General features: G+C 38.9%; 1 protein-coding gene across 1 annotated transcript; it reads right to left on the bottom strand.

The window, feature by feature from the left end:
• Positions 1–1,275: 1,275 nt before the first annotated feature.
• On the bottom strand, positions 1,276–19,620 carry kiaa0232 (KIAA0232). The gene is made up of 8 exons (XM_079865155.1): positions 18,682–19,620; positions 11,145–11,692; positions 10,561–10,701; positions 9,997–10,066; positions 9,821–9,908; positions 5,302–8,614; positions 4,983–5,091; positions 1,276–4,784 (listed from the first exon to the last, which is right to left on the bottom strand). The coding sequence occupies exons 2-8, from the start codon at positions 11,376–11,378 to the stop codon at positions 4,768–4,770; spliced, it is 3,972 nt and encodes a 1,323-aa protein (XP_079721281.1). The 5' UTR covers positions 11,379–11,692; positions 18,682–19,620; the 3' UTR covers positions 1,276–4,767.
• Positions 19,621–26,500: the final 6,880 nt, after the last annotated feature.

Here is a 26,500-nt window from a genome sequence, read left to right as displayed (position 1 = left end):
CCTGGATGGGAGACCTCCTGAGAAAACCAGGTTGCTGCTGGAAGAGGTGTTAGTGAGGCCAGCAGGGGGTGCTCACCCTGTGGTCTGTGTGGGACCTAACGCCCCAGTATAGTGATGGGGGCACTATACTGTCAAAGAGCACCATCCTTCGGATGAGACGTTAAACTGAGGACCTGACTCTCTGTGGTCATTAAAAATCCCTGGATGTCCTTCGGAAAAAGAGTAGGGGTTTAACCCCGACATCCTGGCCAAATTTGCCCCATGGCCTCCTAATCATCCCCATACATACTGATTGGCTTCATCACTCTGTCTCTTCTCCACCAATAAGCTGGTGTGTGGTGGGCGTTCTGGCGCAATATGGCTGCCGACCCGTCGTATCATCCAGGTGGATGCTGCACATTGGTGGTGGTTGAGGAGATTCCCCCCTTCCATATGTAAAGTGCTTTGAGTACCCAGCGCTATATAAATGTAACAAATTATTATTAATATTATAGAGAAGTGTGCAGGAGTTTTTTATTTCTCAGTGGATGCATACAATTTTTTAAATTACCATCACAGATCTTTTTTTTTAGAATTTTTTTATAAAACTTTAGACCTTTCTAATGATTTATAGGAAAAAGCGATACTCGACCAAAAATGATGGGTGTTGTTGTGATTGTGATTAGTCATATTGGGCTATATAAAAACAAAATAGATTTAATGTTAAGCAAGAGCAGTCTGCCAGTCAGTCAATGTTTGGCTGAAAACATTTCTTGTTAAGGTTTGGATTTTGCGTGCCCTGTATGGAACATTAATGTATTTTGTCCGTCACATGCCTGTTTAAGTGATGAACTGCACTTGTGGTTGTTTTCAGAGATGGGAACAGATGTTTAATACGTGTGCTACAATTGTGTGGCCTGTGCTACAAAACTTTCAACCTCTGGAGCACCTAGGCTATAACATGGTGCTGGGCCTGCTGGCTATAACAATTTATTAGGCTTACTCAAAGCACTGAGAGAAAATAGTACGAATATTCTTTAAAAGGCAAATTAGTTTGTAATGTCATTTTCTGTGAAAAGTCATAGTCACAGTCTTTAAGGTCAGGGATCCACTAACAGATTAAGCATTTCCCTCTGCCTGATTTTGTCATAACCAGGTTGGCTCAGGGTCAGAATTTAATGTGTACCTAGAAAACCAGGGCAATTCAACATGTAGCTACCTGGTTACTGATTATCAGTATTTTTCAAAATATTTCAGAAATATCTCTAGCCGTCACTAAGAAACAGAACTACTATGAACTTTTTTGATGTTTATTAAAGGTTTAGAAACTTCACAATGGAAACAAAATGATGTACTCAGATGTACATGGCATTAGAACAATGCAACCAACTTTGTCTGTGTTTGGGTTCGGTGACTTTCATCAGGTATTCAGAGGAAAAATACAGGTTTAGGCTCCAATTAAGGAGCTGTTACAGAGATGAAATGGAGAGAGTTTTGCTTTAAAACTTATACAACATTGCAATCAAAACTTAAACCTGCAAGTACAGACTTGAAAGTCATCCTCTCCAAATGTATTGACCAAACCAAAACCTAAGAAAAGAATGCAAATAATGCAATTTCTCCCACAGACATGAGTACTTTCTCCAGCAATCATACCACCTCACACACAGAACTAGACTTGAAAGATAAAGTATGTCACTTTTTTCATTTTAAAATGAGTCTGTTCAAACTAAAAGAGGAACTGATTCAAATTTATGTAACTAAATAATCTGCTTATGCTGTTTTGTTATATTTCACCATCACACATTCACTATAATATTTATGCATTTTCTCAAAATGCTTAAATTTGAAAAATGCTTTTGTCCTCTGTCCCCCACCCACCATAAACAATTAAGTTTCTTAATGAACAAAAGTCCAACTAATACAAGAAACAACTTTGGAGGATGGCAACATTTCACTCCAAGGGCTCGACAGAACAAGAGTTAATTTAGATTTTGATTAGAGAAAGTGATGCCAAAAATGTGTAATTGCATTTTGGAATCTCTGACAGTATTTTAAATTTGAAAAAATGAAAGTGAATTGTAACATGTTAATTGTCAACTAAATCCAATAAAGGCACCCAGGTGCTGCTCTACCCAGTTATACCATACAGTAAAATCTTTTCTTAGTGCCTTGTTTTCTACCACTAAACATTTCTATTAACTGGATATTTAGGTTCTTTGTAAAACAATAATCACACTCCCATAACCACAATGAGGAAATAATGTGGGGAAACACAAACACACAAGCCGTTTCAAACTGGGTCATACAAAATCATCTCTCCAAGGTTATGGTCTACAGCCATTTCCATACAGTCTAGAATCATACACTTCAAACCTTAGACCTGTTTCTGTTAAAATAAGCACAAATCTTTTAGAAGGACTAAGAGTGCATACAATTTTCTTATACACATCTAAAGATTACATCTTAGACATGGTGTATGAATGTTAGCACCAATATATAAAATACTCTACTTTTTTTTTTTTTTGCAAATTAACCCAAAATGCATCTCAGAGCAGGTCAACAAAATAAATTCTCTTGCAAAGGGGCATTTTTTTTTTGTTTTGTTTTTTGACATTTGATGCCAAAGCAAGTTTAAAAACTTAAATCCTTGTGCCAAATTAAGGAATCGTTTTTTCAAAGGAATTTTTTAGTTAGTGCTGATGGGGCATTATTATTTCCCATTTCATTGTCACATTCAAATTCCCCCTGAAAATATTTAACAAGTAATGCTTTAAAACAAAGTTTCCCACATTGGTACAGAGGAAAAAAAAAAAAAAGAAAAAAAAAAGCACACTAACATTTTTCAAAAAACAAAAACAAAATTAAAATGTCAATTTTGTAATTTCTCACTTGTAATATTTGTAACAAAACACAAAACTGAATCATCCAGGCCAGATTAAAGCTAGGTTCGATCTGTTAAGGTCAAGAAGCAGACAAAAGGGAATAGATAAGTCACAGGTGTAAAAGATGGTATTAGATCACAAAACAAATTTAGGATGGACTGGATTTTGCATTATGAACATAAAAGCGTTACACCGTACCCCAATTCCACCTTTCATTCCACAGCCATTAAAATTAAATAGGCAAGCAACCTTTCAAACTTTGCAGGAAAAGTAATTTGGGTCTTATTCATAAGAAAACAGAGGGGAATGAGATTAAATTAAAGTAACATTTCAAAAATAAACCCCATGTACGTTCCTCTTAGACTTAAACACAAAAATACATCAATATCATAAGGTTGTAGAGTTATTGTGTGCCAAAATACTATATTGCTTTTATAAACCCCTCTTCATATTAGATCTTGCTATAGGCACTGTCCATGCCACGATTATGATGCCTAAGTTCACACTGAAACAGCCACAGATTTCTAAAACAAGTAGGAGGTAAAGAACATGAAATAAACTACCTTCAAGCAATCAAATGCTGTTACTGGAAATTAGCAATTTTCTTGTTAAAAGAATAAAGTAATCAAGCCATGTTATATGAATAATCAGTGGTCACAATCTTGTTGATTAAAGAAAGGGGAAAAAAAATTAACTGAAAAGCACAAAATTTACACTAACCTTAAAGAAACAATACAAAGTTATGGCTATAATGCCAAACTGCAACAGATATACACTATCAACTGTATTGTGTAATATATTTTTTAAAGACTTAAACAACTTATTTTAAATTATATATTTGGGTCAAAATATTCTGTTAACTATTTTTCCATTATCTGCAGCATTTATATTTTACATGCTTTCCAGATATCTTGCCATACTTGTATTCAGGAAAATGTAAACTATTCTTTGACACCACAACTCTCTCCAAAATTAACTTTTATGAAAGGTAACTTCACAAATCAAACCAAACTGACAATATATATATTTTTTTTTTTTAAATGTTTAAACCTAAAGTGAAAAAAAAAATAACCTAGCAAATTGTTAAACCTTTTTCAAAATGGCTGTATTAAAAGGGAAACTCAAGCAAAGAAAGCAACTTCAGATTTCAAGGGCAAAGCTCTGTTTTTACATTAACCTTCTATTTTAATTATTTCAGTTTGCTTATTGTTTTATTACACTTTCTATATATTACCCTGCTTTATTTCTTTAAGATGTTTTCAAAGCAGCATGGTAGGGGACAAAAGCAATTTTCTTTCAACACACCAAACCTCACACAACTCTATCCTCTACAAGTCATTTAGAAGGAAAAAATAAGACAAAAAGCAAAATTATCTGGCAGGGGAAGGGGGTGTTGCAATCGTAGTGCTTTCAACCTGACTTCTGAGTATTCATAGTTCGGTCACAGAAACTTTGACTATTAGAAGGACTGAGACTAGGTTCACAAGCACATGCACAATCAGTAGGACCACAGTTATAGTGTATCCTAGATCAAACATAAAAGTGAAGCTAAAATCTATAAGGGGTAAATAAAGAACAAATCTTAATGCTTAACTATGCCTTTTTATTCTTTTCAAAATTGATCAACCTTGGACTTAACAGAATCAAAACAGGTCTATAATATATGCTGTTGACCAGAATCATCTATCTGTATGTTCAACCTATTGCCATGTTTTCCTCTTGCTGATACACCATTTTAGATGAACTGAGGAATAATAGGGCTTAGGACAGGGTGGTTAAGTAAGAACCCACTGTAGGCCCAGGGCTCACTGTTCTTGTCAGGCTCCTCCTATCCCTCCTCTGGTTTATGGTTGAAAGTGATAGGAGGAATAGCATTGGTATGCTTCCACGTTAAGCAAAAGATTCATACATTACTGCTTCCTAAAAGAAAATAAAGGAAAAAAAAGAAAAAAAAAATTACAACATTTAGTATTATGCAAATTCCATTCAATGTAGTGCCTACAACTTTACATTTAAATTGATCATGATTATTATCTATTATAACTTAATGGGTTTGTCAAAGCAGAGTACAATTAACTTCCCAGTATCTAAAACAATTCAATTGTGTATTCTTCTTACCTCCACACTGAGAACCTGGAAATAAAGGAGAACATAGAGTACTCTGCCACCAGCACTCTTCTTGCTGCATATTAGTTAAGCACTGTTCTCCAAAATTCAACAGAGGAAACTGTTGAAGTAAGGAGACAAAGTAAGTGTTTTTTTTTTTTTTTATCACTAAACAATATCAAGTACAGTCATGGTATATGTGAATTCAGTAAGTGCAGGTTATACCAATAAATATTAACAGCTAAAGACATGTTAATCTATTGTACAATTGTCCATATGCATGTATCTGAAGGTGACAGTTTGGTCATAGACTGGCTCTGTAGTCACTTACCTCATGCATATCTTGAGCAACATCAAGTGACTCCCCAGCTTTAGGAATCTGATCAGTTGCAGCACATTTGCAAGACTCTGTCTCTTTGCTGCATTCTTCTTGTTGAACAGAGGACTGCACATGAGAACATGGCGTCGAAACCACTGCCGCCTCACAATGTACACAAATCTCTTGTTCAGAAATCGGCAAAAGGGTGCTCCCACCCTCCTGTGAATCGAGTGACGTCTGGGCACTCTTCTCCATGCCAGACTTCTTTAATCTTGGTAGAAACTTCCCAGACTCCAGCTCAGATTTCCCATAGTAAGGGCCCTCACACTCTGCGTCCTCCTCAAGAGGCTTGAGGTCAGCCTGTGGGTCATCAAAGAGGTCTGCTTGACCAACTGGAAGACTTGCTTCCTCTTTCTCAGACTCTACATCTGACTCACTGCACCCACCTGGTGACAGTTCAGAGGCAGATATTGGCCGGAAATGGGTCCTTGGGGAAATTCGAATGGCCCGATACTGAGTCCGATTGATGCCATATAACCAAGGGCAAAAGGGCTCATTGTCTGAGCATAATATGGATTTTGGCTTGAATCCCGGACTGAACGAGGCCATATCCTCTGGCTCAAAGGAGCACTCCACATGCAGGACCTGGGAAAAAGGGTTGTTTAAATCAAAGGATGAAAATGGGTAATCTAGTCCTGACTCTTCTCCACGGAACCCTCCGCATGATCCCAGTAAATCTTCATGGAAGACAACAGAAAATCCCTTATTCAAACCATCCCCTGGTCCCTTGGAAGTCTGCTCATTTTGACCAAGGGACACAAGAGGTCTCCACAACGGCCTGTGGCCAGGAGCAAAGCGACTGCTCGTGTTCATGAACACATCCGCTCCTGCAATGGTTACCATGTCAGAAGATGTGGCTGCTGCACACTGCAACAAACTGCCACAAGCATCACCAGGTGGAACCATAGCCCATTCTCTGTCGCCACTTAGAGTCTTCAGTTCTCCATAAACCCCACCGAGGATAAATGAGGTGCTGTCCTGCGAATTACAATTCCAGGGCTTGGCCGGTGTTGTGTAATCCCCATCATTTATTTTAGAGAGCTTGTTTTTAGGAAGTCCCTCATCCTCTTTCTGCCCATCCCAAAGATGATACTCCGAACACGGCACATCTTTCTTTTGAATAATTTCACCTTTTACATCCTTGTCAAGACAGCTGCATTGGTAGCCAGGAGCCTCCTCTGAAAAGAAGTGCTCCCCTGTATTCTTTACCCCAAGTGTTAAGACACAGTCTCTATCTCCAATAGCCATCCAAATGTCTTTTATTATCCCTGAGGTGTATTCATCACTTTGTTGATTTGGGACATCTGAAAACACAACAGCATTATAGAGTTTACTCTCATCCTGCTCTAATGCTATGCCACATACAGACTCCAATTTCGATTTCTTATTGAAGGGCTGGTTGGACTCTGCGCCTATATTTGTTTCTTCCTGCTGGTGACTCGAGTTCTCTTGAAATAAATCTAAAAGCTCCTCCTCTAGGCATAAAGGTGGGATAAGGGAGATACAACTGACCTCTTCATTGCCAAACAAAACAGATTCATCTGCCAGAGCATTGATCTGCTCACTATCTGACCGTGTCTCCTCTGAGTGGGACCATGGACTGCAGGTCCTCGTTGATAAGTTAGAGCAGTGTTCTGTTTCATCAAAGGCACTGTTTTTGGTCCAAATTAGCAAACGGGATTGTTTGTTTCTTTGTGGATCTAAACAGCTACTTGAATCTACATTGTCCTGACCTGCTGTGAGAGAGTCACAGGGAAAAGAAAAGGAAGGGCTATCGTACTGCAACTCAAAAAGTGAAAAGCAGGAGTTTAGGTCAGAGATGCTACCACTGGCTTCTTGGAGATGATGCCCTACAAAAGCTCCAGATAGTTTGCTAAAATTAAATGGAACACTATCCAACATTGGGGAGAGCCTGACTGGAGAGTCACCAGGACAACTTTCTCCCTCCAAATCCTCCAAGCTAGAAGATGAACAGCACTCCCAGACTTGAGCAATGTTTTCCATATCTTGAGTGATAGAAACATCTGCTTCTGAAGCTCCCAGAGAATCAACCCTTATTGCACTTTCCCCTTGCAGCTCAAGGCCATCTAAAACTACACATCCTGCTTCAAAGTGTTTTCGCTCAATGCTCTTCTGTCGAATCATGTTCAGGATTCGACTTTCTTGTACCGCATCTGAGGCACTAGGATCCAATATGGATTGATAAAGATCAACTTCATAGAAGTGAGTGAATTCAGACAGATGCTCATCATCTAAATCTTGACCATCTTCAGGAGGATGGCAGTTTGGAATCCCATTCAGTTCAGGAGCCTCTTCGTCACCTTCACCGGGCACTTCAATGAAGTGGCCATCCACAAAAGTGCCTGCTGCAAGGTATGCCCTTTGAAAACAAGAATTTGCAATGCAGATTCCTTGAATTCTCTCCGATAGACAGTCCACATCAATGGACATAGCTAAGTCATTGGAAGAGTCTTCTGTACTCCGATACTTTGTCTCTAATTTACTTCTACTGAGAGGGACAAAGTACTCTGAGATGGGCTCTGTGTACCAAAGAGGCTCCTCCATATATTCCTTTCTATTAGCCTCTCCTCCTGACTCCTGTGCCTCAACTAGATTAGCATCTTTGCGGATCTCCCTCAGAGGTCTCTTGCCTTTCTTCATGTAGTGCTGCTGCTTAGGTGGGCCTCCAGTGGTACTGACGTTGCCACGTGCATTTTTCCGTTCCTCTTTGTCGATGACTTTTAGGGCCAGTTTGACCTGTCCACTGCCACTGCGGCCTCTTTTGTTTCTGCTGCTGACCTCTCGAGACTTGTGTCTTATGCGGACTGCTTTGCAACTAGGGGTCTGGTCACCCTGGTTACCACTGGAGCTTGAGCCAGCCTCACTCGAGCCAGATGACCATGATCTGGGACGGAACCTTCCCTCAGATCGGTGTCTGGCCTGCCTCTTACTATGAGGTGCAACCTGATCATCAGGCACTCCTGTTGCATTTCCATGGAATCGGTTTTCCTTCTCCCTCTTAATGCGTCGCTGCTGGGCCCTCTCGCTGGTTGTGAAGGTGGAACTGGGTGCATCAACTGTTCGGTCTTTAAAGGCTTCACCTTCGCTGGTGCAGTCTTTTGGAGAGGATGTGTCTGTGCTTGTTTGAGGGACAGCAGATGATGATGAGCTGGAATATGCGCAGGCTTTAGCTTTGTTCCACACTGTCATAATTTCTTGGAGACAAACTGATTTTTCTGACAGAGGTGGAAAGGCTTCATAGTACCTAAGAGGGAATAATAATAATAATAATAATAATAATAATAATAATAATAATAATAATAATAATAATAATAACAACAACAACAACAACAATAACAATAATTATTATTTTACTATAAATCATAATAAGAAAATTAAATAAGAGCAATAACTTCAAATACTACATTAGGTCATCTTAAAGGGGTGGTTCAGGATTTTGGACATCGGACCTAATTTCCAAGTTAGCCTGGGTGTTATTTATCAGTTGAGACAGTTTTCAAAAATTTTCACCCAGTCCTCCCAGTTGCATAGTTCGCCGGTGCTAGGCTAGCGCGAGTCAACGGTATCTGTTAGCCTGCCATTAAAACAGTTTTACCCACTCCACAGTACACCAAAAGCAAATGAATTATAACGCCAGACTATCGATGTAAATGTCTGTTGAGAGAATAATGTTAGAAATCAAACTACTCTTGCATCTCAATGATCGCATGACATTTACAGGAACTAGTTTCTCAGCAGCGGCGGAATTTTACTTTGCTCCGGTTAGTACTGCGCCGAAAAGTAAACACAGAACAGAAGCGCACTACAGTCGGGACATCTAGCTAGCTAGTAGTAGTCTCGGTTGCCTAGGTAACTTAATATCACTCCGCCGCTGCTGTAGACTGTGCTAATAAATACAGGGAACAAAGTATAACTATTGCAATGCGATGAAAGGGTATTTTGATTTCTAACATTATTCTCTCAACAGACATTTACATCGATAGTCTGGCGTTATAATTGATTTGCTTTTGGTGTACTGTGGAATGGCTGGCTAGCAGTTACCGTTGACTCGCGCTAGCCTAGCACCGGCGAACTATGCAACTGGAAGGACTGGGTGAAATTTTTTGAAAACTGTCTCCACTGATAAATAACACCCAGGCTAACTTGGAAATGAGGTCCGATGTCCAAAATCCTGAACCACCCCTTTAATGTTACTATTTGAGACTGCTGTTGTAATCATACAACAACAGAAATTTCTCATCTCTATTTATTATGTTATGCAAGTACACTCACTAGGCTCTCAAAATAAAACACTGCCCATTAACTTTGAAGCATGCAGCACACAGACTATATATTTAATCACAGCCTTTTCTGGTTTAATAAAGGCTACATTGCATACTATTCATTATTTACATAGAGATCATAACCTGCTGTGCAACAATCCACATTATTAATTACAGACTTTACTTACATCTCAACCTGGTCCTTAGAAGAAAGGGATTCATCTGGTTCAGGAGACTGAGATATATCAGATTTTTTATTTCCTTGCTTTTCTTTTTCTGTAAGACAGTAATAGCAATCACTGCGATACACAGTTACAACTGTAGTTGGACAATGCAATTTTTGCATAACCTGCATGAGACCAACCTGCATGTTTATTTTGAATATCCTTGAGTTTAGAGCAAAGCTCCTCGACCAAGCTTTCAATTCCAGAATTCTGAAGGAGAACAAAACAGTAATTTAAACTTAGTTGCAGGGGAAATTATACAAATCACCTTTCTGTGTGATTTATAAAATTAATAAATAGATCAAAATACAAATCACACAGAAAAAGGAATAGTTTTCATAAAAAATAGGAACTAAATATAAAATTTGTTTTAAAAATTACTCTTTGATTTGAAAGCTCAAAATATACAGAAAACGATAACATTAACCACATTGTTGAATACCTGTGAACTAGTTCTGGTGAATTTTTTTACAGAAATAAGCATAATCACTGTTAAAGGCTTTGAGTAATGAGTGCAAAGCCACATTACTAGAGCCCTAAGTGGAATTTTTTTAGTCTTAATGAGGAGAGCTATTCTTGATTGTTTAACCATTCTTTGCTCCACTAATCTCACAACACAAACTCACAACAGTGGTGTGAATAAGGTTGTAGGAATACAAAACAACACAACACATTTGATAAATTCCTTGAAGTAAGGGTCTTACTTCATCAGATGCTGAACGCAAACATTGCACAGCAGCTTGTTTCTTCATCTCTTCAAGACTAAGGTCAGGCCCTCCCTTCTTCTTGCTCTTCCCCCATTTCTTCCCTGTTCCTTTCTCCCAGCCCAGGAAGATGTCATTCTCCTGTGCACAAGGAAAGTTGCTAAGTATACATGTGGTTTGGTGTGGTTTTTTTTGTCTGAATAATTGCAGAAATAGTCTACAGATTAATAGAGTATCAAAACATTTATTACTTGAAGCCTTAAACTGAATGCAAAAAAAATAAAATAAAAGGGAGAGAACTACTGGTACTACTAAATACATAAAATGTATTAAATGCTCCTGTATTAACTGATCAACCACAATTCAAAAAAACTGCTAGAATGATTTCATTAAAGTTGGTTTACATTAAAAACAAATATATTGTATGACTTCATAAAACTTACTGCACACCTGTTATACACTTTTACAATTTTGGGTAAACTACTGCTTTAAGATATTTTATTAGAATTGTAGTCACTTAAAATACAAAACAAGTCACTGAAAATATTAAAAACAAAGAACAAAATTTTTCGTTTTCACTATACCTGGTCCTGCAGGTCATAGTCATAGCTGTCGTGCAGTAGCAGACTAAGGACATAGCGGGTGTAGATCATTGCATCTATGCCACATTTCTCCAACTCTTGACCCAGCCAGCTCTGCACTGGCCCTAGTGACTGCAGTGAGGACATCTCTGAGGAGGACACAGGGCCTGTCAAAGGGAAGGCCCGCGAGACTCTTTCAGGAGCAGGGCCGTCTGACTCTCCACTCATTGGACGCATGAGACTAGGTTGGAGCCATTCTTAAATGCAGCTGCATGTTCCCAGGTGGACATGAAAGTGCAAGACGGAGTGGTATGAAAAGGACAGAGCTGATATTATAGTAGGGGAGGAAGGACTCAATCCAGCAGGACAAACACAGGAAGGTCTACATGAAGAGTCATGTAGATTCTTCTGTATATTTGTATTGCTGTAAGCAAGAGAGAGGCTCTAATCTTCAGGCATGGCTTTGACCACTGGAAGCTAACAGCTTACTGAATAGGCTCACGTTCACTCATAAGGGTTCATCTTGGAGGACAGCTGGTTCCAGGCTCAACCTGAGAGAGAGAGAGAAAAAAAAAATAGCATTTAGTTTCATACTAAATGTTTTTTGCTCTAGAGCAATTAATATACCAAGTCTTATTATATGCCTAATCCACAGTCTTTCAAGATATTAGTCTAGAAAAGACCTTTGTCAATCATCACAGCAGCAAAGTGTGTTCAGAACTTCAGCTGGCAACAGGCTCTTGGCAAAAACTGATAAACCAATTTAGACCACAAGACTTATGAAGACAATACATTAAAATAGATAGTGGTCCATAATGCAAAGTATTTCAAGGTGCTTTCACAGTGTAGATTTTGGCGCAAACCTAAATTCTTTAGGCTTTATGAAAGTACCCAGAAAGCCCTTTCTGAAACTAAGTGTGTCATGGCATTCAAAGGAAAATACAAATATTTAAAACAAAATAATAATGCATGTTGATATTTTGAGACTTTTAATGCACATGATATTTGATATATGATACATTTATATGTTGATATTTAAAAAGTCAAGTTTAACAAAAAAATGTTGCGTGTGTTGCAAAAGTTGTTTTATTACTGAACTATTGTGGATTTGTAATAAATTCAGCGCTTTCATTTCCAGTGTGTGCTGTAGCTGAGCATAACATTGGAAGCATCCACCCAAAATTGATAATGAAATGAGAAAATGAGACGAGAGTATCAGTATCCTGTAGTGTTGTCAAAAATACTGACTTCAGTACCAAGTCAGTGAAGACAACAGGCTTGTTCGTCCGACTTGAACCGGCACTGCACAGACCGATCGGTTTATGACATCAAAGTACCGCGAGAGCAAATCAAAAGCATAAGGAGCCGTCTACTTTCTATTCGCTCTCGCGGTACTTTGATGTCATTCACCGATCGGTCTGTGCAGTGCCGTTCAAGTCGAACAAGCCTAACATGTTTTTAAAGCGTTGATCATTGTAGCCAATCAGAGATTTATGTTGAGCACGTGAACAAAATGGACAATCAGAGGCGTTTAAGAATCCGTTCAACAGCGCTCAAAATACTAGAGGCGGGTAATGCTGGGATCGTCACATTTTTAAAATTTCAGTACCGACTTGGTTCCGAAGTCAGTACTTTTGAAAAACACTAGTATCCTGTAACTATGCCTTTCTTCTATAATTCTGTGACTCTGATTTCTTTTAATTGTAACATCCTGTATTAATAATCATATAATAGCCTACTACTAATAATAACTAGATGAGTAAAGTTCTTAAACTTTGAAGTTGGCTTGAAAAAGCCTTGTCTGAAAGTTTGAAATAACTTTGACAAGCTTCAAGTTTGAAAAAAATTCTAATTATGCTTTTAAATGAAAGTTTGCCTCAGGTAGATTAACAAAAAGACCCTAGGTTGCATTTTGGTGAGAGTTACCCTTTAAAAAAAGCTTATTTTTCAGGCTAGACAATCCAATGCGCATTTGTGCAGTCCCAAGTGCGAGTCTTAGGTTTCTATGGGAAACTGAGCTTTTAACGGCAGCTGCAGTGACACAATGACTTTACCAATCAGCAATTGGCTCTTATTTAGTAGGCGGGACGCATTTCGCCATATTGTGTGTTGCAGTTTCTCCTATTCATAAGTAACCATCTTTCTATATCTATAGTCTTTGATTGGATCCGTGCATTGCTAACCCCAGGTTGCATTTTGGCGAGAGTTACCCTTTAACACTATTTATTTGAGCATAAGAAATATCATTTATGGGACAGTTAATGTCAAAGTTTGTTGCTGATTTGAAATATGTTACTTGATAGTGAGTTCGGTAAGCAGTTTTTGAGATTTCAGGATTCCCCCCATTCAAATACATATGACTTGGATGCCCGAAATAGCTGCCTGGAGGTGTTGCAAATATGGCCGCAGAGTGAAAAGACCTTCCTTGAAAGGGATCCAATTCATAGTTTTCACATCACATCCTTAAAGTTAAGCCCACCTGGAGGGCAAAAACAAGGCTTTCCTGCCCGTCAGTCATTTTTACCAGGTTTGTATTAAGAACCAATGTAGTAAGACAATGATACTGTATTAGAGAACACATCCAATTTACACCTTATTAATGATGCATACTATAAACCAGTGAGCAGATGAACCCAGAATATAAACGCAACAGTTTCTCATCAAGCGTTTATCCATAGAAAACAAACATGTAGCACGTCGCGTTCATATAGCTCATCTGCTCGCATATAGTATGCATCATCATCAATAAGGTGTGTGAGTTTGATCTTTTAATATCACTGTTTTAGTACATAAAGCACTTTAAGTGTTTTTCACATAATAGGTGTTTTAGAATGTCCCGCTGTTTTTAATGACTGAATACTGCAGCAGGTTCTGTGGATCACAAGTGCCCACAAAATGCATGCATTTTGCTCAGATATTTATGATATTTTTTGTGATCTAAATATGTGTGGCTTAAAACAAACTTGTGTTGCAGTTCTATGGATGTTTTGCCCTCCAGGGTTCCGCACCGCTCACGTGACTGAAAACTATAAATATAATGATATGCATCCATTTTCTTTCTCAGTTGTTTACGTTCACGTAAGCCATAAGTGACTGTGTTTACGAGGATGGGGATTGACAATTTTGTGTGTGTTTGTTAGCACAAATAGACGAGAAAGAGAACATAAATTGGTGTTCGCATACAAGTTCCAAATTGAGTTCTCTTTGTGCGCTCAATGTTTTAAAATCGCTTGAATGTTTAAACTGACAGGACCTAAAACACATGCACATGATGAACTTCTATTCTATGATGAATAAACTCTGCAATTAAACAGAGAATTAGTGCGTTTTGAACCTTGGTGCCTGGTCCGTACAGATCGCGTATCTCTATACTTGACATCGCACATTCTGCGCGATGTGACTATCTTGGATGAAGGATGACTATCTATCGAGCTAAAAATGATATCTCATGCAGCCCTACAAGAGGTCCACAAATAAATGCATGTGATTCTACAAATGAACACTGAGGAGAGTTCTGTTTGTGAATCAGTTTGTGTGAATTTCATTTTATCCTCCTTTTCCTGAACATGGTTGACTTTAAAAATTTTAAAACATTTTGTTGCAAGATACATATCAAAGAAGTTTCCTATAGAAAATACTTCCTTGCTTACATATAACTTCAACATTATAAAAAAATGTCTTTATGGGTTGTGTGTGAAAGGCTCACCAATTATTTTAAATGACACCAGAAAGCAGAAACTGTCAAACGGAAGTAACAAGCATTCATGGAAGCATCTATTTATCTGTTAATCATTTATCATCACTTTATCTTTGAATTGGTTTCATTTAATAATAAATCACCCCTGTAGTAGCTGTAACTATATTGTTCATTTTAGCACATCTGGCATGATGCATTGACCAATTGTAAACCAGGACAGGGAAATATGCATTTTGTTAAGATGTGTTTTGTAATAAGAATAGCTTGAATGAATAGTGTTCTCATTTTGAAAACTCACAAACCACTTCCAATACATTACAATTTAAATTCTAAAAATAACTTTAAAGGCATTATGATTAGGGCTGGAACGAAGCGTCAACATAATCATTAAGCCCAATTTATACTTCTGCGTCGAACTCACGCCGTAGATACGTCGTAGGCTGTGTGTAGCACGCGTACCCTTCGGCGTACCCTGACGTGCACATCTCCAAAAATGTAACAACGCGTCAATTCTACACGGACGCAAGCGCTGTGATTGGTCTGCTAGAGCCCCTCCCTCGGGTTTCTCATGCTCCCTCTGCATGTGTAATTGCACGTCAATGAGGATAACGACGGATAAGTATAAATGAAAACCAACGCGTACACTACAGCGTCGAGGCTGCAAAAGAAAAAAGAAAACATGCCGGTGTTGTGCCGAATTTCGACCCCCTGCCAAATTATTAACCCCCTCGTTGAAGTCAGTACCTGATTGCCTAACTGTACGTTCACACCGCCGCCGGCGAGAGCGGCAAAATTCGCTCTCGCCGCCCTGCCACCGACGCCGTAGAAAGATTCGGGGACGCTCTGACGTAGATTAGAATGTGTGATTTTTTTCCTCCCAGGCGGAGGACTTCTACATTCCGATTGGTTGCCGCTGAACCGCGTCATAGCTTATTACCATAAAGTTGACTTGTTTTCAACTCCTCTCGCCGCTCTCGCCGTCCAAGACGCGCCGCCCTCGCCAGAGCTCGCCGCCGGCTCTCATTGAAAATGAATGGCTTCCGGCCACTTTGACGCTCTCGCCGCCGGCGGTGTGAACGACCAGTAATCCTAACCCCCTTTTTTTTTTTTACGCAGCACAAGAATATGGTTGCTAGTCCCATATTTTGTGCTTAATACAGCTGCGTTCATACAGTATTCAGTTTTATACGAACTTCAGTGGGTAATGCACAGCTCAAACGTACTCTCTACAACCGCTTACAAAGCATTTAACACTGTTGTTGGTTATTTAAAACATCTAATGGATGAACTCCCGCCAATATTGGACTCATTTATTGGAGGCACAACATGACTGCCGCCATTCGAGCGACTCGCTCGTATGTATTCTAAATGGCAGATTCTACGCTTACGAGAATACTTGATTAGTTGGTAGAAGTAATTACACATTAATGAGCATGTATCATTTTGAAAGAACAAAGTGTTTTTTGCTAAGAATCAACTTAAAAAATTACACAGTGCAGCTTTAAGTAATTAGGCCTAAACTGCATAAATCTTGTCATAAATAATATCATTAGGCAAAAGTTCATACACAGATTAGTTACGGACCAGTTATTATTTATTGGTAAATTAACCAAAGGATCAATCGACTATTCTGAAAATAAACAATAGATTAATCAATCTATCCAGGAAAAATAATCAATTGATTTATTGAAAAAATTTTTTTTTTTGCTAGTTCCAGCCCTAATTATGATATTTTATCCAAGTACGCAAGTTTAAGTAATCCCAATCTTAAATCTTTCATTGAATGAAAAACAGCAGCTCTTCAAAATCTCCCTTATTTGTGAGGGCGAAGTTGACAATATTAATTTCTGAGTGAACCATTTTGGTATTGCCCATGAGCAGAATGATCAGCATGTCTGGAATGCCACTTTAATTATGAGTTTTTCTGCTCTTCTTGTTATGCAAGACAATACATGAGTTTCAAAAGACAGTTTAAAAGAAACAGGTCCTACATGTCATGACTATGTATGATGAGCATTTCGAGACAATTATCAAATGCTTACTATGCCCCACAACCTAACTTATAACAAGGTTTATGCCTTCTACACACAGGTTCACTCTGAATAAGACAAACTCTACATGCCTAAGAAAAAACGCAAGAACTGTAATTATCAATGCACTTTCACTCAAGACTGTTAAAGACTAATCTGTTCCCAAAGCATGACCCCAGCATTTCAATCTCACCATAAGCAGAAAATCCAAGCTTGAATATGCTACAACTAAATGTGGACGTTATAATAATAATAATAAAAAAAAAAGAAACTCTCCCTGTCTGACATAATACATTTGTTGTGTTGGAGTAGACAAGACATTTGTTTCCACTCAGTTGAAACTGAAAAAGGTCCGTCACGCCCATCTCCTCGTCGTTTACAGTGAGTGCTGAGTGTCAGTGTATTGAACAGCGCTTTCATTGACTGTCAGTCACCGACCAGAAAGAAACACACTTTAGTTTAGCTTTCAGCCCTCATTAGTAACGGAGGCCTCAATGTTTACATTCATATGACGGCTATCTTAATAATCTGAAATGGACGCAGAAGTCATAAAAATGTCTCTTTAAAAACGTTTAAAAGTCTGACAAGACTGCACACCAACAATATTCTGTAGGACATTTCAGATCATGCACTTTTTCGTTCGTTTGAATTACCTTAAAGGATCTGAGTGCAAACTCGCAGTGTGCCCTTGACGTTTGCCCCTTCATATGGCTTAAGTTAATCAAGTTAGAATGCAAGCTTTACGATTAGTTATAGTCATGTATTAAACGACCACCTGAAGGCGACAGGGACCCTGGTGTTTCTATAATGTCTGTTTAAAGAATATTAACGACATCAAAATAATACGCATTGTTTGACAATGGCAGGAAAACAGAGGAATGACAGGACGCCAGCTGACTAGCTACGAGCTAACCATCACATGACTCAAGCCAGACACCAGAAAACTGAATACTGAAGAATTTGAATACCAAAGTCATGTTTATATCTCCCTATCATTTCAGTAAGCCGAACGATACAATAAATGAACAAGGACAGTTTATTATTTCAATAAAGGTTTCTCTCCACGGCGGGCCATCATCTATGAGCGAAGCACAAACCCCTTTCCCTTACTCAGCATGATTCAGCTAACATTAATGTTATCCGGCTGCTAAACGACACTGAGAAAGTGCAAGATATAATCTTGCGCAAAGTAACTTTGGGGCTGCCGTTAACCAGCCCACGTTACAAAGTGATTCCTTGCGACGATTTCCTCACAATCCACAATAAGCTTCCTTTTCATGTTATGAAACGCGTGATTTGGCTTTATCCAGTGGGCAAAACCAACGTTATCGTCGTCTAAAGTGTCATTCTAACGCATTCGAGATGTAAACAGATGACCGGTCCGCTCATACAGTGTTGTTGACTGGTTAACTCGGACACCATTTTACGCAAGAGTGAAACGCTAGTCCCGGTTTCTCACTTCCTCGAAAACTACAGGCAACGTGAATATTTTTGCTTCACAACAACCGCCATGAAACGGTCCAAATGAGTGCTTAGTGGATTCAATTCAAAAGCACATATGTCTGCAATAGGAAAAAGGACGGTAGTAACCTAAATAATACGAGGTAGCGTTAAGCTAGGCTAACGTTAGTGCACCGTTGTAGCTAAACCGGGGAGGAGGCGCGGCTGATTTGCCTGGCTACAGACGCTTGTAATACTTGACAAGACGGCCTAAAACAGCAGCTTTCAATTCAAGTCGTAAATGTGGAGCATTACCAATATATATAATACGCAACATATTGAAATGCAGTTTAACATGGTGAAATAATCTTACCTGCTGTAACCCTACGCAGTGTGCTAAATAGCAGCAGGAGAAGCGATGACTTCTCTCCCGCTGCCGTTCCGAGCTCGAGCTCCGAGAGTCCGTCGCAATCGCGTCACAGATATCAGGCGCGGGGTAAAAATATGTTACGTCCTTAACTCGGGTTAGGACGCAGCTGACGACATTTTGGATCAAAGTGGACCTGCATTATATATCTCCAAACATCATATGACAGTTCCGGTTGAGCCAACATGGCTGAGAAGGAAGGACTTTAAAGGCGATTTCAGACTCCATTTTACTTATCTCTAGGCAACAAGACAGATTACAAATGTGTCGCCATGGCTAATATCCATCCGCGAGAAGTTGCATCAGAACGACCGAGTTCTTGTCGGTCTATTTACAGTTTAATAATTATTACCATTAGGTTAGCAGCCCTTTAATAAAGTGTACAGCGTACACTGTTTCCTATAAAAAGCAGATGTTTGCAACCAGCATTATTTCGAATATTGCTGATTATAACTTTACGTACAATTAAATTAAGTAAAATAAAATAAAAACATAATTCTATTGTCATCCCTTAGATTAGAGTTAGATTGCAAACATCTTAACTACAAGCCTCATTTAGTGAGCGTATACAGGGTATAATAACTGCACGTCATTGGTACTGAAAATAGCAAAGAAAAACTGAAAATAGCAAAGCATGTGCTGTCAGTAGTAGCCTAACGTTACTTGAGTTAATCGAGTGCTTGAAATATGGCATTTCTAGAGAAATTTCAGAAAAAATATTTGTTTCTCAATTCTCATATTTTTCCATCACCGTACTCCGTAATATTAAAAAAAAAAAAAAAAAAAAAAATCTCCCCCAGTACGTCTCATCAAGCAGCTTTTGTGGCTTTGGGCTCGATTGGGCTGCAGCAGGCTGCCCACCACACGAGCTCCCTGTCATGACACGGACGACTGGAGCCCTCTAGCGGCATCGTCTAGTTCATCTGAGAACGAAACTACATCTGAGAACACTATGGTTTCGTCACACCACTACAAATGGCTGTTCCCTCAAATAGTAGGCTACCATAAGGGTAGCCTATAGGTGGTGATTTGTTCTTTTTTTTATTTTGTCATTCTGACATTTACTTACCCTCAAGTTGTTCCAAACCTGTATGTGTTTCTTTCTTCTGCTGAACACAAAAGAAGATATTTTGAAGAATGTCGGTAACCAAACAGTTGATGGACCCCATTGACTTCCGTGGTATTATTTATTTATTTTTCCATACAGAAAAGTCAGTGGGAACCAATTACTGTTTGGTTAGCGAAATTCTTCAGAATATCTTCATTTGTGTTCAGCAGAAGAAAGAAATTCATACAGGTTTGGAACAACTTGAGCATGATTAAATTATGACATTTTTGGGTAACTATCCCTTTAAATCTGGAAATCTGGTTCTTTAAAAAAAAAATATATATATATATATATATATATATTTTCCCACTTACAAAGCATGAGGTCTGTAATTTTTATCATAGGTACTCTTCAACTGTGGGTGACAAAATATAAAACAAAAATCCAGAAAATCACACTGTATGATTTTTAAGTAATTAATTAGCATTTTATTGCATGACATTAGTATTTGATACATCAGAAAAGCAGAACTTAATATCTGGTACAGAAACCTTTGTTTGCAATTACAGAGATCATACGTTTCCTGTAGTTCTTGACCAGGTTTGCACACACTGCAGGGATTTTGGCCCACTCCTCCATACAGACCTTCTCCAGATCCTTCAGGTTTCGGGGCTGTCGCTGGGCAATACGGACTTTCAGCTCCCTCCAAAGATTTTCTATTGGGTTCAGGTCTGGAGACTGGCTAGGCCACGCCAGAACCTTGAGATGCTTCTTACGGAGCCACTCCTTAGTTGCCCTGTCTGTGTGTTTCGGGTCGTTGTCATGCTGGAAGACCCAGCCACGACCCATCTTCAATGCTCTTACTGAGGGAAGGAGGTTGTTGGCCAAGATCTCGCAATACATGGCCCCATCCATCCTCTCCTCAATACGGTGCAGTCGTCCTGTCCCCTTTGCAGAAAAGCATCCCCAAAGAATGATGTTTCCACCTCCATGCTTCAAGGTTGGGATGGTGTTCTTGGGGTTGTACTCATCCTTCTTCTTCCTCCAAACACGGTGAGTGGAGTTTAGACCAAAAAGCTCTATTTTTGTCTCATCAGACCACATGGCCTTCTCCCATTCCTCCTCTGGATCATCCAGATGGTCATTGGCAAACATCAGATGGGCCTGGACATTGGCTGGCTTGAGTTTGCGTGCGCTGCAGGATTTTAATCCATGACGGCGTAGTGTGTTACTAATGGTTTTCTTTGAGACTGTGGTCCCAGCTCTCTTCAGGTCATTGACCAGGTCCTGCCGTGTAGTTCTGGGCTGATCCCTCACCTTCCTCATGATCATTGATGCCCCACGAGGTTAGATCTTGCATGGTGCCCCAGCCCCAGGGAGATTGACCGTCATCTTGAACTTCTTCCATTTTCTAATAATTGCGCCAACAGTTGTTGCCTTCTCACCAAGCTGCTTGCCTATTGTCCTGTAGCCCATCCCAGCCTTGTGCAGGTCTACAATTTTATCCCTGATGTCCTTACACAGCTCTCTGGTCTTGGCCATTGTGGAGAGGTTGGAGTCTGTTTGATTGAGTGTGTGGACAGGTGTCTTTATACAGGTAACGAGTTCAAACCGGTGCAGTTAATACAGGTAATGAGTGGAGAACAGGAGGGCTTCTTAAAAAAAAACTAACAGGTCTGTGAGAGCCGGAATTCTTACTGGTTAGTAGGTGATCAAATACTATCATGCAATAAAATGCAAATTATTTAAAAATCATACAATGTGATTTTCTGGATTTTTGTTTTAGATTCTGTCTCTCACAGTTGAAGAGTACCTATGATAAAAATTACAGACCTCTACATGATTTGTATGCAAGTTATTTTGCATACACCCTGCTATTTTGCAAGTTCTCACACTTAGAAATCATGGAGGGGTCTGAAATTGTCATCGTAGGTGCATGTCCACTGTGAGAGACATAATCTAAAAATAAAAATCCAGAAATCACAATGTATGATTTTTTTACTATTTATTTGTATGATACAGCTGCAAATAAGTATTTGAACACCTGAGAAAATCAATGTTAATATTTGGTACAGTAGCCTTTGTTTGCAATTACAGAGGTCAAACGTTTCCTGTAGTTTTTCACCAGGTTTGCACACACTGCAGGAGGGATTTTGGCCCACTCCTCCACACAGATCTTCTCTAGATCAGTCAGGTTTCTGGGCTGTCGCTGAGAAACACGGAGTTTGAGCTCCCTCCAAAGATTCTCTATTGGGTTTAGGTCTGGAGACTGGCTAGGCCACGCCAGAACCTTAATATGCTTCTTACAGAGCCACTCCTTGGTTATCCTGGCTGTGTGCTTCGGGTCATTGTCATGTTGGAAGACCCAGCCTCGACCCATCTTCAATGCTCTAACTGAGGGATGGAGGTTGTTCCCCAAAATCTCGCAATACATGGCCCCGGTCATCCTCTCCTTAATACAGTGCAGTCGCCCTGTCCCATGTGCAGAAAAACAGCCCCAAAGCATGATGCTACCACCCCCATGCTTCACAGTAGGGATGGTGTTCTTGGGATGGTACTCATCATTCTTCTTCCTCCAAACACGTTTAGTGGAATTATGACCAAAAAGTTCTATTTTGGTCTCATCTGACCACATGACTTTCTCCCATGACTCCTCTGGATCATCCAAATGGTCATTGGCAAACTTAAGACGGGCCTTGACATGTGCTGGTTTAAGCAGGGGAACCTTCCGTGCAATGCATGATTTCAAACCATGACGTCTTAGTGTATTACCAACAGTAACCTTGGAAACGGTGGTCCCAGCTCTTTTCAGGTCATTGACCAGCTCCTCCCGTGTAGTTCTGGGCTGATTTCTCACCTTTCTTAGGATCATTGAGACCCCACGAGGTGAGATCTTGCATGGAGCCCCAGTCCGAGGGAGATTGACAGTCATGTTTAGCTTCTTCCATTTTCTAATGATTCCTCCAACAGTGGACCTTTTTTCACCAAGCTGCCTGGTCAATTTCCCTGTAGCCCTTTCCAGCCTTGTGGAGGTGTACAATTTTGTCTCTAGTGTCTTTGGACAGCTCTTTGGTCTTGGCCATGTTAGTAGTTGGATTCTTACTGATTGTATGGGATGGACAGGTGTCTTTATGCAGCTAACGACCTCAAACAGGTGCATCTAATTTAGGATAATAAATGGAGTGGAGGTGGACATTTTAAAGGCAGACTAACAGGTCTTTGAGGGTCAGAATTCTAGCTGATAGACAGGTGTTCAAATACTTATTTGCACCTGTATCATACAAATACTTAGTTAAAAAATCATACATTGTGATTTCAGGATTTTTTTTTTTAGATTATGTCTCTCACAGTGGACATGCACCTACGATGACAATTTCAGACCCCTCCATGATTTCCAAGTGGGAGAACTTGCAAAATAGCAGGGTGTTCAAATACTTATTTTCCTCACTGTATATATAAACCCATGCAGAATGTGTTAATTTACAACCGAAAACATTTTTGGTTTTATCATGCACATTTACACATTCAACAAAATAAATGAAAACCAAGGGTCTCAGTACCAGCAGGAAATGTAGGTGGGGCGTGAATGAACAGCACTCTCTTACAGTTTTTTTCAATCGCTAACAAGCGCTTACCCATACTTCAGATACTTTTTCTAAACTCTTAACACAGACTCACACCTACAAAACACAATTGGCCAAATGGTTAATTGTCTTCTCAAAAACACATTTTGTTAAATATATACTATCTCTTCATTTCAAAACAGAACACATGTTTCTCTGTGCACACACTAACTTTACCAAAACACTGGAAATCTGACTCAAAATGAAATTATTCTGTCAAAGAATAACACTTGTTTTCACTTCACAAGGTACATGCAGTCAATCAAAGTACACCAGGTTTCAAAATACTGGCTATTGTTGACATTACTAAAACTGCATAGACTTTTATGTTTCAGTTTTACAGGTATTTGCATGCAAAACATGCAATCCACCGTTTTACACTAAATTTCTTGGTTGGGAACTGTATGTCCACATGTACAGTACTGTTCACATTCATAAACATTCCAGTAAAAAGCAAATCAGTTTTTATTCCTTTACTGTTTACTACAGGAGGTACAGTAGAAATACGGTTTGATAGAACAGAAAAAACAAAACAAAAAAACCCACAAAATTACTGTATCTAATCTCTGCGATCTTCAGGGTTAGGCCACATGTTTTCATCAAGATCACATCTGATATCATCCAAGGCGATGCACCTGGGATAAAACTGCTTGGTATGTCGGATCCACCCTTGGAGCCAGCATCCATGGCTTCAAGGAGGGACATCTGATCATGTGGCTGATGGTCATAAACCTTCCACCTCCACATTACATTTCCTCCAGGTCGACGCCTTTTGGCCTAGATAGAATCCTGCCTCATCTATGTATATGAATTCATGAGGGGCCTGTTGGCCTCCAATTCCATAATTCTCAAAACAAAGTTTATGCAAATCATGTCATTTACTGTATACCATACTGTACTGTAACCTATTGCTGTGTAGGTTACCTACTTGCAAAGTGCAAAGCTTATAGACCTGGACATTGAATTGAATATACAGTACACTATACCTGGACATATTGTCGTTGTAGCTCCTTGACTCTCTCACTGATATATTGTTTTTGAACTGATATCATTGCAGAAGCAGAGGTTTTTATAAACTTTCATATTGTAAAAATATTACAGTAGTACAATTTGAAATAACTGATTTCTGTTTAAAATTATGTATGTCATGTAATAAATTGTGTAAATTGTAATTTATTCCTGTGATGAAAAGCTGAATTTTCAGCATCATTACTCCAGGAAGATGCATATGGACTCGAAAAGCTTGTTTCTTCATGACATTGTTCAAAAGCAACACATTTTGCTAGCAATCAAAATCACATTTTGCAAAAATCTTGAAATTTACAAAAATGGTAAAAGTTTCATGTAAATGGTAAATAAATAAATGCAGTCCATACTGTATCTAAGGTTTGGAATATTGTTTTTGCTGTTGTGGGATGTTGTGTGTTAACATTTGTAAATACTACAAAAACAATCCATAATTTTGTTGGGAGGTATAGCTTGTCTGTTAAGAAAATGTAAGCATTATGGAAATGTGTTCACTGACTGCATATTGTGTGAAAACGACAAGAAATGTGTGAATGGTATGGCCACAAAAGACTGATGCTGTGCTAATTGTGTTTAGAGTTTTGAAAATGTGACAACTGATTGGACAAACGCTTGTTAGCGACTGAAAAAAACTGTAATACCCACAACCTACCCCAGGTGCCACAGCAAAAAAAAAAAAAAAAACCTGCCCACTGCTCCAGGTGTGTGTTCATGGTGTGTGTGCACTTGGATGGGTGAAATGTAGAGCACAAATTCCAAGTATGAGACACCATACTGTGTTACATGTCACTTCACTATTTACACAAGCTATTCCAAGCATACTGTAGTCATCCAAATCACAACTCACTCGTCCTTTCTTTTGGTCAATATTAAATATTATATGTTTGAGATGATCACTGAGCAAAACACATGGTAAAACCTGGTTCCATAGATGGCAATCAAAGTCCAATCACCCCATAGTCCTGATTAACAGAAGAATATTTTTTATTTCAAAATTAAAGCTTATACCAATAATACAAGCCATGATATTGTAAACGTAGTCATGTTACATTCTATTTGGATTTCAACAGCAGAGGAACAATACAAAAGCAATGAGGCAAATTGTATTTTTCAAACCACATCTATTTCACTATAGAACAGTATTAAAATGAAACCAAAACAGTTCTTCTTTTTTTCTAGATTGAAGGGTCTGTGCCAAACATTTCAACCAAAATCACAGGACAATAAATAAGAATAAAATATCAAAACACTGATCAACGCATGGTTTCTTGAAAACAAATCTTGAAAATATTTGAGTGAGATGAAGAAGCAAAAGGTAAAATACTCAGGTGGCATTGAAATATTTGAGCAATTAAGACAGCCGAGGCACAGGCCTCTGCATTCACATTCAAAAATCAGTATTTCATCTTTGTGCTTGTTTTAGCTTTGTACATTAGTGCATAAAGACATACTATGCTGGTAGTGAGTCATTCATTATGATTAAATTAATATCCATTTAAACATAAAACAGTACACTCGCTTTTAAATATATTAAAATCACGGTTACATGGATATAATCCAAGCTAGTTTGGCCCAGGATCTAATTTGTGTGTATGATATAATGATATCCTCATTTGCTGGTGCCTGTGTGTCTGTTACTCTTCTCTGGCAACACAGACAGGTCTGACAGATGGAGTGTTCAGGAAGTGGGGTCCGACTGAGAGTGAGTGGGCAGTGAGTTGGAGGAGGGATAGGACTTCTCTAAACTGCAATATCGGCCCTTCTCTCAGTCTGAACTATAACATTATGATTCAAAAGATTATTCAGCTAACATGAAATCACACTATTTTACCCTGATCACATTTGTTGCATGCATCAGAATAATACATTGGTACACCCAATGAAAACAGGATTTATTTGTGTGATCACTGGTGATTAAGGCTACTAACGGCCTCCTTTACACTCATCCAACAGCTTTTTTTAAAAAAAATAGGATTTCCTGTGGGAAAACTCACTGAATAACAACCGTCCTAAAACAGTATAGTCCTGAAAATGACAAGTTTGATGACTTTGGAAAGGTTCAAACAAT

Source organism: Squalius cephalus (assembly GCF_949319135.1).
Source record: "Squalius cephalus genome assembly, chromosome: 3".
NCBI lineage: Eukaryota > Metazoa > Chordata > Actinopteri > Cypriniformes > Leuciscidae > Squalius > Squalius cephalus.
This window is presented reverse-complemented; position numbering and strand designations above follow the sequence as displayed.

What these genes read in the sequence shown, in the direction of transcription:
- kiaa0232 (XM_079865155.1), bottom strand. Translation starts at nt 11,378, where the DNA reads ATGCGTCCAATGAGTGGAGAGTCAGACGGCCCTGCTCCTGAAAGAGTC. An exon ending in ACTATGACCTGCAGGACCAG is followed by an intron (nt 10,702 to 11,144) that starts GTATAGTGAAAA and finishes CCTTGTGCACAG; the next exon opens with GAGAATGACATCTTCCTGGG. An exon ending in TCTAAGGACCAGGTTGAGAT is followed by an intron (nt 8,615 to 9,820) that starts GTAAGTAAAGTC and finishes ATTCCCTCTTAG; the next exon opens with GTACTATGAAGCCTTTCCAC.